Raw genomic sequence first — 13,897 nt, 5'->3', positions numbered from 1 at the left:
ATGAAGAGTGGTACTGTTTTACATGTTTTTGCAAGTTATCTCTTAAAGTCTGGCTTTACAGAAGACAGCTGGATCCAGAATTCCGTTCCTGCATTCTGTTGGGATACGCTGTCTCGACTGAAGTAACTGAAGAAAACCCAGCCTCACATCATTGGAAAAGGAAGGAATATTTTCATAGCCCTTTGAGATAATCATCATCTTTGATACTTCACCAAAACTCGACAAGTATTATTTTTTTAAAGGTTAGTTGCAATAGGAAATCTGAAACCAAATCAATGAACCTTTTGTACTCTTTCACATTTAAATCCATTGGTCTATCTTGCCCTTTGAATGGTACGTTGACCCATTTCATTACAGAGTATCAAAATATCACTTTTGTTAGTATCACCGCTGATCTCAAAAAAGTCTACGTATTAGGAAACTACCAAGTCACAGTAGCAAACACAAGCTTTTCAAAATTTTAGTTTTCACTTGAAAGCTCAAATTCTGACTTGCCATAAATACAGTCAGTTGTTTCCCTTAGGGTGACAAGGAAATGTTAAGTCAAATACCCAAGGTGAAATAGCTATAGTTTGGCTGTGAGTGGATCTTCCAAGTAAAAATGGGTGTTTCATACACACACACACACAGACAAAAGCTGTTGGTTCAGCTCAAACAACTCAAATGAGTGTTTTCACAGTTCAGTCATAGCACTCTGGAATGCAGGAAGAATATACTTTCAATCTGCATCCCACAGCATATTAAAAAGACATGCACTCAGAGGGATCAGATTTAATGGGATTAATTTTACTACTTCGTCAAAGACATCCCTAAATGGAACTGGAATCTTCTTTAGTGAGATTGCCTGGTGGTGAGGAACACAAGGACTACTTGTAAGCTTTGGGGCCCTGGCCTCAGCTTCGATTAAGAACACTGAGGAGCCGGCAGGTTTACCTGCCGTTGCTCTCACGCCCACTCAAACGTCAGTGCAGTTAAAGAGGCAAATCACCTGGCGTTGCTATGAAACCAGTTTTGCCTGTGCAGGCACCTAAAATGGTCTCGAGGACCCCCCAGGAGTCTGCACTATTCTACATAAATTGTAAAATAAAGTCTCAAGCAGAAGGAAAACATCCCCTTTACGAGTGGTTACTGGTAAGAATTTTAAAAAGGGAGAGACCCCAGAGACTACGGTCTGATCCCCCCATGGTTCAGAGGTGGGGCACTGAGAACCTGGGGGAGCGGGGAGGCCCAGCGGCTTGCCTAAGGTTTTTAGGCAGGTCAGACATGGGGTCAAGAACCCATCAGCCCCTCTTTCCACCACTGGATACACCTAATTTAACAGCACCTCTGACAGGCAGAGCTGAGAGGTCTTCAGGATGGTGTATGGGTGAGATGTGCCTCTGAATTCCGGTGGGCAAAGCACTACTCAGCCCAAATGACCATGGATAGCGCATTTTTCACATTTCAGGTAAAAACGACAAAACTAACGAACAGGCTTCCAGTTTCAGCTCCTGAACATGTCAAGAGCATGGAAGTCATCACTCCCATCCTTGTAAGAAGGAAAAGCTGAACAAGCTCAAAAATCAGTGACTTCCCTTGGACCCACCCACCCGTGAAAAGAACTCATAGGGCAAACATCCACCACAAAATCGAGAGAGAGGGACAAATCCAGAGAGTTACTGCGGAGATGTGCGTACCTGGTGCAGAAGATGCTGGAGCCATGAACTGGTAGAATCGCTTAAATGGTAATTTTGACGAATTACTTGTGTGTGGACTGGCCTGACAGTAAGAGCCCCCACAAGTTCTCAGTTTTACTCACAGGAACCCCATCAGGTTCTCACAGTGAACAGGTGATAAAAACCCCTTTGTGGCTCTGGCAAGGCAGGGTAAGAATGACCACGTGACCTATACCCAGAGCCTTCTCCAAAACAAAGGCCTGTTCTCTACAGGGAAAGACCTTACCAGAGTCTTAACCCACCTGGAGAAAACATTTCTCTGACTTGTCTCCACAGGCTTTCAGTCTCACCAAGGGGTGTGCATGTTAAGGGGAAGAAAGATGTGGGGGCATCTGAGGGCAAACTAAGAAACGCTTATGAAGGCCGCAGCCCAGGGACACAGGCCACCTGAAACACTGAAATTTTATAGACTGCTGGCCTCCTCACACCCTGCCTCCATGGCAACAGGGCTCCGGTGTGAGGACAGTGGACTACAGATACATCTGAAAGAGCCACAAGATGCTGCAACTTCTGAGGAGGACTAAGTACTAAGAGAAGCCTAAAGGCATGAGGGGAGACAAAACCAAGGATGCAGGAAGGTTGGAAGCCTCCGGCGCCTATAGCTATAGCAGACAAAGCACACAGCCCAGCTCCTAGCCAGCTTAACACAGAGCCTGATATTTAAAGGCCCATTTGCCTCAGTTCCTATTACCTGATCCATCATGTCTGGCTTCAATAAAAAATTACAAGACAGGCTAAAAGGCAAGAAGAAACAACAGTCGGAAGACACAAAGCCAAGCATCGGCAGACTCAGCTATGACACAGATGTTGGAATTATCAGACAGGCAATTTAACAATGATTGCTCTGTTAAAACTAACGAAAATATTTGATGGTGGTGGTAAAAGCTTGCCTCTCTAATGCCTTCATGAAATAGCAGCTCTGCAGAGGTAGATTCCACACAGTAAGTACTGACGTGGATGTCACTGGCAAAGGGAGGAATGGGTGACAAGCCTGACCCCTCCAATAGCCCTTGACCTTGCTGCTTGCACAAGTCTTTGATTCCACGTTGCCTCCAGAACATTTCTTTCTGTGTAGAAATGGTAAGCCTTACAATCGAAGGATTTCCTTAGTAGGCAGCACAACATGGAACCTGTTCTTCAAACAGTCCTGCCTATCAGACGTGGAGGCGGTCTCCTCTCAGGTGGCGCTCTCCCGCAGGGAGCCATCTTGCTTACTGCCCTCTCTACTCTGACCTGACTGTGTTCTCTAAAACCTTCCTCCAATTTCCACACCCTTGTGCACAAGGAGCTGCAGGTACCAGATCTGTTCAGTCCTGAGGCCTTCTCCTGCAGAGGTGGCTGGCTGAAGATAGTCCATAGTGACCACATATGTGACTTGTGCCTGCGCATGAAGAAGTGGGCTTTCCCCTGAAACTAAGTTCTTTGCTACTTCTCTCCAAACAAAGTTCCAGCCATGCAGGTAATTAAAATCCTTTTTGTGTCCCCTCCCACCCCAATGAGTTTAAAAGTCCTTGCTGGTCAATGCTGGAGGTTAAGCTTTCTTGTGGAATTTCTCTCTTATAAAAGATTTTACATCCTGAATAACTCCTTCGTCCGTACATCGAGTAAGGGTGTTTACATTATGGCATGGGAAGATGATAAGGGGAAAAAGAACACTCGATTATAATCGAATTGCTCAGGCCGAGTTCGGTTATTATTTAACCATATCCTCAGGGTGAGCTTTACTGATGAAATAGTCTTTATCGACATTTTAATATTGTACCTGCTTTAACATTTTCTTGCGCTTGCCCTTTTCTTGTGCTAAATGTTTACTTTCTTTTTTGAATTGGGCAAACATTCCTACATCATTCTGCTCTTTACCTCTGGCTGGAGAATTTTAGACATTCCCATTGAGCTTCCAAGATCCTCTCAGCTCCGTAATGGTGTTTAACGCTATGTATAAATTATTCTCCTGTAATTACTTTTGTGCATTTGCATGACCCTGAGAATGAGTTTTTTCTTAAATTTTGTGCCCTAGGCACCCCACTTGGCCTCACCTGAGCCTTGGCCCTGGTGCAAGGGGCTATTTAACTCCTTATCCAGGGCCTCAGTCCTAAATGGACCTCTCCTCTCTCCACCAACAAGTAGGTGTCTACTGCAAACTGTCCCTGCTACCACTTCTACCTGTGATCAGTCACACCTTCATTGTTCAGTTGTTCACTTTCTCGTTTTTTTTCTTTCAAGTAAAAGAACTATAAAGAACAGAAACTTGCTTCTCTATGCTGGAAACATCTTTCCTTCTGTAAGGTGACCCAAATTCTTCACGTACAATCTTCGGCTCTTAGCTGTGTGTACTGGTCCGGGGCACAAAGAAGCTGCTCCTTCACTTGACTGGCTTTCTGGAGGAGACCATGTCAGGTTTCAGCCATTCTAAGAAACAGACGTTTCTAGAAGTCGGGTTGCAGGTGAACAGGACCAGCAGCTCTTCGTGGTTTCTGCCTTGATCCACAATCAATAGGGTCCAGCAGATACTACTTTATACCTAAGCCACTCAATCTGTTCTGTTTCTATACAGTGTGTATCAAAGTTTTTATGGCGATGTTTCTAAAAAGCCACAATAGTTTTTAGGTTCTAGGATTATAACTGTCTTGGGCTCTTTTAACTTAAATAAACTGCTTCTAGTCACAAGGGTGCAATGAACAGTAGAAGAGACCTGAGTAAAGACCACAAGTGGCACTTCGGCCATCCTTACACCTCAGGGGTCTCAGATTAGAAGCCAACAGCTTGGTGCCTGGTGCTCACTGGCATCGTGGAGGCCAGAGGGAGCGTGCAGATTTGGCTTAATGCTCCCTGAACTACCCGACCCTTCCTTTGCGCTGGCTTTCACGAGAGCTCAGTAGAGAGCTCCAAAAAGCATCAGTTACAGTTGGTCCTTCTAGCAGATAATTACTTACCAGGGAAAAGAAAATCTAATAAATGATGCACAGGTCAAGCAGAAACGTTTTGCTTTTGGCAGGAAACCTCACTGGAGAGTCAACGAGGAATGGCCTAAGGTGAGGCACCTGAACGTAACGGATACTGCAGCCTTCAGAAGGTTGACAGCCCTTCACTTCTAAAAAACATACCAAGTTTCCTCGGCCACCAACCACCAGTCAGCCAGCTGACCCACATTTCCTGAGGGCCTACCAGGTACACAGCTCCGCTCTACGTGCAGCGGGAAATCTCAAATACGAAGAGGCAGCCTCATCACTCTTTCCACGTGCCCCTAATTTTAAAGGTACCTGTGAATTTTCTTGTAACTCAACAGTGTTGCCCCCCAGAAGCACTCTGTGCTGTAACTCAGCAGCTCTGAGGCTGATGGGAAAGGGCAGTGCTCCCCATCCCTCCTTGTGTCTCCATGTGCAGACTACGTAGGAGTCCACCGAGCTGAAATTGGGAGGCAAGAATTTGAGAGGCAAGGGGAGAACAGGAATCTAGGGGATTCGCTCTATTGGAAGCAAGCCAGCCTTTGCTGTTCATCCACTCCCGTTTCATTATTTCATTTAAAAAACACATATAGCCATTAAAATGTGCCAGGCACTGTTTTAGTGCGTTATAAATATTAACTCATTTAATCCACACGACAAGCCTACAAAACAGATATAATTATCCTAATGCTAACACTGGGGCACAGAACACTTGGGTAACCTGCCCAAGGTCACACGTAGCAAGCAGAGTTAGGACTTGAGCCTGGGCATCCTAGCTCTAGCTGATGCTATTAACTGCTGAGCGAAATTTAATAAAAGGTGCTGAGGCATTTATGCATGTAATAGGCCTTCCTGAAGGCAGTCACACGAATCTAACCAGGAGTCTCCAGTGAGAGGTAAGACAAAAATGATACAACAACTCAAAGACAGTCAAGATGTATAAAGAATAAAAGATACTTCACGGCTATTTACCATGACAGAATCCTAAGCTCAAGGTCAAGAGTCATCTTGTCTCTATAACACCTATACCCCTCCCAGTCTACGCATGAAGACTGCTAGAAAACTTGCTGAGAGAATCAGCACTTGAAATTTCACAGCAAACTTTTCAGAAAATGTGGCCTGGATATGAGGAGTCAGAGTAAACTGGTGAGGAACCAACAAACACAACATCTCCCATCCTCTGTAGGTTGCGTGCCTCAAAAACTCTCTGGAAGGGACCATCTACCAGTCAGCCCAACACAGCTCTCCCAAGGCACAGACCTGTGTTGTGGAACACGGGAACCACCGGGCACGTGTAATTTCAATTAATACAGTTAAATTAAAAATCAGTTCCTTGGGGCACCTGGGTGGCTCAGTGAGTTTAAGCATTTGACTTCAGCTCAGGTCATGATCTTGCAGTTCATGCATTCAAGCCCCGCGTCAGGCTCTGTGCTGACAGCTCGGAGCCTACAGCCTGCTTCAGATTGTATCTCTCTCTCTCTGCCCTCCCCCCCCGCCGCCCCCACTCAGCCCTGCTCACGTTCTCTCTCTAAAAAAATGAATAAACATTAAAAAAAATTCAGTTCCTCAGGGGCATTAGCCATGTAACAAGTGTACAGCACCCACCATACTGGACAGCACAGATAGACCATTTCCATCACCACAGAAAGACCCACTGGGCGCACCAGTTAGACCCTGAATGTGATTTCTTTTTATGCTTTAGTCTGCATACACCCTATGGTGACAATGTCTTCTTTGCTTTTTTATAAACACAAAATTCAAATTATACTTCATTTGTATATAAGATTTCTATTCCCAAATTCAGTTCCAAACAGGGGAGTAGATTATCTACATGGTCAGGTCAACTCCTTACCCCTCAGTACCTGTTACCCTAACTTCTTCTTCCTTCTTAATGACTGAAAGGTAAAAATCAGGAGAGGAAAGGAAAAAGTGCCGTGGCTGGTAGATAGCAGTTAGCTTCCCGTTGGATGTTGAGCTCTGAGACACACACTCGATTAGTCACACAGGACACCCCGGCAAGAGAAGGAGGCTGTGTCCACACAAAAATTGAAAAATGATGCAAACACGCACACCACTACATGAGGCAGGTCACACGCCTCCAGGCTTTAAGAAGAAGTGCCCACACAAAACCAGGGCAGAAGTGGAAATCATGTGGGCCAGGGACAATGGCACCAAATTTCCCACTGACAAAAACAATCTTTTCTTACAACTCCTAGCATCCTTAACCTGCATTAGTAGGATCCCTAAATCAGGAACACTGTTGTTCAGCTCGTGTGGGGTCACATCAAGGGAAGCCAGAAAAACAACATTAAAATGATGAGCAACAGCTTAGCAATAAAGCACAAATTCTAGGATATTTCCACAGATATGAAACCTAAATTCCAAAACTCTCCTGTTCATTCCTCAATCTGAAGTCCATGAAAGCCTGAACAACTATGTGTGTGACCAGCAAGCTGCCTTGTTCCAACACAGATGTTAATGAATTTAAAAATTTCTCTTCTCTCTGTCCTTTTCTCCATTTCCTCTCTCACCTATCTACCCCTGTTACTTTCAGTAACTCAACCAAATTTGTATGAAATCTTGTGATCTAGAAGTTTCTTTTTACTTCAGATGAATGAGGTAGAAAATTAATACTTATTAACAAGCAGGACTAATAGGAATCATTAGTGTCTGGTCATTTTAAGTTGTGAAAACGTCTAAAGCCCCTAAGGAGATGAGCATTTTTTTTTTTTAAATGCAGTAACAGTAATAATGAAATTACATACTTGTGACTTCTTGTAAGAAATCCAAACATGGTCGACTACTTCCAGAAATGCTTATTGAAACAGCCAATGGGGTCTGTCCTTCATAGTTCCTTGTGTTTGTGTCCGCTCCATAATTATATAACATCCGTGCACAAAGCACATCATCCCTAAGGGCAGACAAATGTAAAGGAGTCTGTCCATCTTCTAAGCGACCCAAGTTTGTGTCTGCTCCTCTCTGAAGGAACATTCGGCAATAAGAATGATTGCTTTTGATCACAGCGTATCGCAGCAGGAAACCATTCTGGATGTCGATGTTGGCATTATGGTCCAGGAGGATCTTCACACAGCTTGACCTCTCTCGGATAATGGCGAGCTGAAGTGGTGTTGTGCCTTTATCACTGAGCGGGTCGACCTCAGCCTTGAACTCCAGTAAGAGTCGGACAAAAGAGTCCCTCCCGTAGTGAGCAGCCACATGGAGGGGAGTCCAGCCATCATTGCTTTTGGCATTAATAATGTCGCTCCTGTATTCGGACTCTAACATCAGGCGTGCAATCCGGGCCCGGCCGTGCATAGCTGCATAATGAAGAGCAGTGAAGCCTCCAATCAAGTCCTTGACTGTGGGATCAGCTAGGGTTAAAACCAAAACAAAAACATTAGCAGACTTGAAGACAAAACAATGGATTCTACCATGGCACAGGGCATTTAAGACCATTTCCATAAAAAATGTGAAATGACTGAACATTATAATGAACATCAAGTACTTCTTTCCTCAATTTAGTTGAAGCATAGTTTTCATGGAAAATAAATTTTGGTAGAAAGTTATCAAACCTGGGTTAACAGAATGAAAATGACTGACAAAGTATTTAAAAGATAGATGGGTAAAACAGAGAGTTCAGACCGCCACATCCCCTCTCTTGGCTAATTTAATCAATTGCTTTTGGCTACTCGACTCTCTCATCTCTGTATTGTTTCATGTTTCTCTTCTGTTTTGAACTTTTCGTTTTATTTTCTCTTGTGTTTCTTGGTCTTAAAGAGAAGCATGTGTAGCAACATCTGCTGCTCTAAATTACGGATGTACTGTGGTCTGGCAGGCNAAAAAAAAAAAAAAAAAAAAAAGGAAGGAAAAAAAAGATTTTCTGTGGTCTGTAAAAATTCCAAAGCATGTAAGATATATGTTAAGTGATCTTGATAAATCATGTTTTCATAAGATAAAAGACTATTCTAGATTCTTTGTTTTACAAGAATTTTGGAGTTTATAAGAATTAAGCACCACATTGTGTGAAAAATTTGGAGAAACCTCAGCACTGTATAAATATTATTTTCTAAAACAGTTCCAAAACTCTCCTAAATGGATTGATTTATGGAAAGAGAGAGAGACAGACAGAGAGAGAGGCGGGGGAAGAGGGAGAAAGGAGAAGGGAAGGGAGAAAGAATGAAAGAAGAAAAACGATAATAATCTATCTGCTGTGTGATTATTCAAGTCACAGACTTGTCACCTGCCCCCAATCTCCCCGGAAGCCAACGGTCAGTTCTATATAACCCTCCTTCCATGACCTTCTGGCGCTATGGGTAGAAAATGGGCTTCGAGAAGTACTCTTATCTACTATGTAGGTAACTTCCTGGAGGCTAGCAATTTCACGTGAAGATAAATTGGCCAGACCTAACTACCTAGGATTGTTAGAAATGTTTTCTTCTTATAAATGACACCCTTAATTTCTGGTTTGTTCATAAAACAAAGAAATTCATGAACATTTTTCAAACAAAAAATATCCAAAGTCATATGATTAAAACTTCAAGTTTTGCTTACTGAAATGTTATTTAGTTCCAAACTATATTAGAACAGCTGTGTCCCTCAGGGAAAATGTGAGGCAGAAAACTATATATAAAATATTAATAATACTATGGAGAATACAAATGACAATTAAGAAGTAGTTGCTAAAAACACCTGTAAAAAGTTAATATTTTTATGTAAGCTGTATCAGTTGAATTTCTAAAACCATTTAGTATAAACTGACAGTACTCAAAGGTAGTTATTACCATTTAAAGAGAATAAGAGTATTCCACCTGCCCTGGCCTTTGCTAAAAGAAAAAGATACAGTACCTATTTACTGTGTGACTTAAAAAAATAATCATGAAAGCAAGAACACTTAAACAAAGCATTCTGCTGCCATCTGCTGGCAAGGCACAAACTTTGGCTACTAATGTTTTCATTTTGACAGCTTGACACTGAGACTTCACATCTGATACTTACCTCCCTTATATATGGACACCAACTGAAGACAGGCATAAAGTCTAAAAGAATCCCTTTTATTCAAATGAAACAATGAATCTTGTGAAGACTTACATTTCTAATCTGTATCTAATGAGCTGCTTCTGACATTCTTCCTTAACTTGTCAGATTTAAGAATATCTTCTTTGATTCCTCCCACCTTTTATCCACCAGGGTGTCTGTACAGGGGTCAGCACACAGTCTTATGCGTGTCTTATACTCACTCTATTTGACAGCAAGAGTGAAGTTAGGTTACATGAAATTGCACTAGTATCTTTGGTTTCCCACCTTAATACAGCTTTTTTAGGTGCTACTTACATTTTGGTGCTATACTGAGCTAGGAAAAACAAAGACTGATAGATACAACAAGGATCTGCTTAGTCTCAGTAAAAACCATGAAAATGCATTAAGTAAGCACATCCTGTAAACATAGCACAGAAGGAAGAGATGTAAATTAACAACACATAGAATTGCATACTTAACTGTCCTCAAGGAATTAAGAAATGGGAGATATAAGACCACTGAAAATGCAAACAAAGATTAATTTAAGGATTATTATTGGCCAATGCAACAGATAAGAAAAATAGCTCATTTGTAATAGTAATAGAAACTACAGAACACACAGATATAAATTAAGAGATGCCCAAGGCACGCGTGAAGATATTTCTTTGAACTCAATTCAGCTCATCTGTATCTGCTCAAATGTTCCTTCTGAGAAAAGCTTTCCCTGAACACGAACAGAGCAGCCCTACCCACCGCCTTACTTTGTCCACTTATAGAAAGCCTCCCTCCCTCCCAAATGCAGCTTATTTTTTTATTTTTTTCAGGTTCAACTTATTTTTAAAAAGTTATAGTATAGTCTCAAGAAATCCTCTTAAATCTACTGAAAAAAATTTTTAAAGTATATGTAAATGAATGTTTCCCACCAACAGGATTTTTTTCCCAACAGCTTGACTTAGGTACAATAAAATTCATCCATTTTAAGTGTAGAGGTTGATGAACTTTGATGGATGATATACAGCCATGTAACCACCACCACCACAACCAAAATATTTCCATCCACTCAACAAGTTCCTTCCTGCCTCTCTATAGTCAATTTCCCACCCAGACCCTGGGTCCCAGGAAACCACTAAAGTTTTGCCCTTCCAGAATTTCATATAAGGGGAATCATTTAGTGTGTAGACTTTGGTGTTTGGATTGTTTCCCTCAGCAAGGTGTTTTTGAAATCCACCTATGTTGTCAGTGTGTATCAAAGGTTCATTCCTTTGTACTGCTGAATAGTATTACATAGTATGGATATATATTTATTTACAATTCACCAGCAGGTGGACAATTGTAGTTCCAGTTTGAAGCTACTATGAAGGCGGCTACTGTGAACATTCACACCTAAGTCTGTAAGTGTGTATCATTTCATTTCATTTGGGTAAATACCTAGGAAAGAACTGTTGGGTTACATGTTAAGTGCAGGTTTAACTTTCCAAGAAATTGCTACATTATTTTACCAAGTGGCTATATTTCTCATTACTGAGTTTATAATTAGTTGTGTGTATATTCTGGAATACAAGCCTTTGTCAGGTACATTTTATAAATATTTTCTCCTAGTCTCATGATTGTCTTTTCATGTTCTATACTGTTTTGTGGGGTTTTTTGAAGAGCAGAAGTTTTAAATTTTGTTGAAGTTGACTTTTTTAAATTGCTTTTGCTTTGTGTGTCCCATTTAAGAAATCTTTGCCCAACACAATGACACATAGAATTTCTATGTTTTGTTCAAGAAGTGTTATACCTTTTTTTAAGAGAGAGAAAGTATGCGTGTGTCTGAGTGGGAGAGGGGCAGGGCAAGAGGGAGAGACAGAATCCCAAGCAGGCTCCATGCTGTTAGCACAGAGCCTGATGTGGGGCTTGAACTCACACGAACCACGAGATCATGACCTTAGGTGAAATCAAGAGTCAGACGCTTAACTGACTGAGCCACGCAGGTGCCCCCTAGAAGTGTTAAGACTTTCAATTCACATTTAGGAGAATGACTTATTGCTAGTTGATTTCTGTGTACAGTGAGATCAGATCAAGGTTCATTATTTTCCCCCTAGGTATCTAGTTGTCTAGAACAATTTGTTGTAAAAACTATCTTTTTCCCAGTGATTTATCCTTGTGCCACTGTTGAAAACCAAGTTACTATACACAAGTGTGAGTCTATTTCCAAACTCTATTCTGTTCTATTGACCTAAAAGTGTATCCATACACTAATACTGGCTTGTCTTGATTACTGTAGCTTTACAGTAAGTTTGGATAGCAGGTAGTATATATATCCTCAAACCTTTTCAAAAATTGTTTTAGCCAATAAATTTTAGAATCAATTTGACAATTTTCTTCAAACAAACCTGCAGGATTTTGATTAGAACTTCATCACCCCTACAAATGGAAACTATCACCAAATACTTCAAATAATACTGATTCTTCCAAATATGAACATTAAATATCTATTTATTTAGGTCTTCTTTGATTTCCCTCAGGAATGTTTTGTACTTTTCAGTGTATAGGTCTTGCACATCGTTCATTACATTTATTGCTAAAATTTATTTTAAGTTTTGTTTGTATAATAATGCATTGTTTTGATATTTCATTTTCCAAGTACTACTAACTGCTGACATAGAGAAATAAGGTTCGCTATATATTGACCTGTGTATTGGCTAAATTAGCATTTTAGTTTAAGCATATTCTTGTATATTTCTTATGTTATTCTACGTACACAATTACATTCTGTGCAAAGAAAGACAGCTTCACTTCTTCCTTGTCAATCCATAGGCCTCTTACTTAAACAAGTGTTGAATAAAAGTGGTAAAAGCATATACTCTTGCCTTGTTCCTGATCTCTGAGGGAAAGCCTTCGGCAATTCACCACTTACTATGATGAATATTATAGTTTTTCCTAGGTGTCTTTCCTTAAGGTTTTAGAAGTTATCTTCTGTTTCTTGTTTGCTGAGTCTTTATGATGAATGAGTATTTCATATTGTCACATGTATTTACTGCGTCTTTTGAAATGATCACTTGGTATTTAATTCTATTGATAGTGGAAGTTACCATGTTTTACGTATCTTAAACCTTGTATTCCTGGGTTAAACAGTACTTGGCCATGATGTAATATTTTTTGTACACTGATAAGATCTGCTAGTATTTTGTCCAGGATTTTTTTTTAATCTATTGTCACCAAGGATACTGGTATATAGATTTCATTTCTTTCAGTGTTTATTTGGTTTTATATCAGGGCACTGCAAGCCTTGTACAGTAAGTTTGGAAGTGTTCCCTCAAAGAGTTTGGGGAGTGCTGTTGTTTATTTTTTTAACTGAACTCAACTTTAGTTGAAATAATTCAACAGAGAAGGCAGCTGGGCCTGAAGTTTCCTTAGTGCAAAGTTTTAATTATAAACTAAATTTCTCTGGTATAGGGCTATTAAACTGTTCTATTTTCCCTTGGGTCAGTTTTGACAATTTGCGTCTTTCAAAGTTTTGGTCCATTTCTTCTGAACAGCAAAAGGTGTCCACTATATTCCTTATTACCCTTTTAATGTCTGTAGGATCTGTCCATACATAATACTGGCTATATGTCTTTTGTTTTCTTTAGTTTGGCTGCAGATTTATCAATTTTATTGATCTATTTAAAGACCCATTTTTTGCTTTTTTTGTTTCATCAGTTTTCCCCATCATTTTGCCCATTTTCTATCCCAATGATTTCTCTTCTCTTGATCATTCACTCCTATTCTTACTTTGGGTTTAATTCCAGCAGTACAGAGAAACTGTTCCAATACAGCCCCTTTCCTCTCCCCCTCCTTTGAACTACCACTTCACATATATTACATTTCTACATAAGCCTAACAGCAGTTTTATACTTGTTTTATGTTGTTGTCTTTAAGAGATGAAAATGGGGAAACACATTTATACTGTTTACAGCAGAATGATTCTAAGGGGGCCCCTCCCATAATCTCTGCCTCTTCATTTCCCATGCCTTTCTGTACTCCTCTCCCCTCAAGTTGTAAGCAGAAGCTAGAACTTCCTTCTAACCCAAGAATTTGGCAAAGGTGATGGGCTGTCAACTACTGTGATTGTGGTATATTATATGAAGATTCCATCTTATTGGGAGACTCGCTCTAACGACTCTCCTTGCTGACGTGATGAGGTAGGGAGTGCTGGTGAGAAAGCTTAAAGACAAGAATCTGCAGCAACCACAGGAA

General features: G+C 40.8%; 1 protein-coding gene across 1 annotated transcript in view; it reads right to left on the bottom strand.

Moving 5' to 3' along the window:
- ASB7 (ankyrin repeat and SOCS box containing 7) overlaps nucleotides 1-13,897 on the bottom strand; it is a 52,034-nt gene that overhangs the window by 11,547 nt on the left and 26,590 nt on the right. The window contains exon 5 of the mRNA XM_077762393.1: nucleotides 7,426-8,031. Coding sequence (XP_077618519.1) covers nucleotides 7,426-8,031 — 606 coding nt within the window. The remainder of the gene's footprint in view (nucleotides 1-7,425; nucleotides 8,032-13,897) is intronic.

The sequence above is a fragment of the Crocuta crocuta genome, unplaced genomic scaffold (genome assembly GCF_008692635.1).
Source record: "Crocuta crocuta isolate KB4526 unplaced genomic scaffold, BGI_CrCroc_1.0 scaffold93, whole genome shotgun sequence".
NCBI classification, from domain to species: Eukaryota; Metazoa; Chordata; class Mammalia; order Carnivora; family Hyaenidae; genus Crocuta; species Crocuta crocuta.
This window is presented reverse-complemented; position numbering and strand designations above follow the sequence as displayed.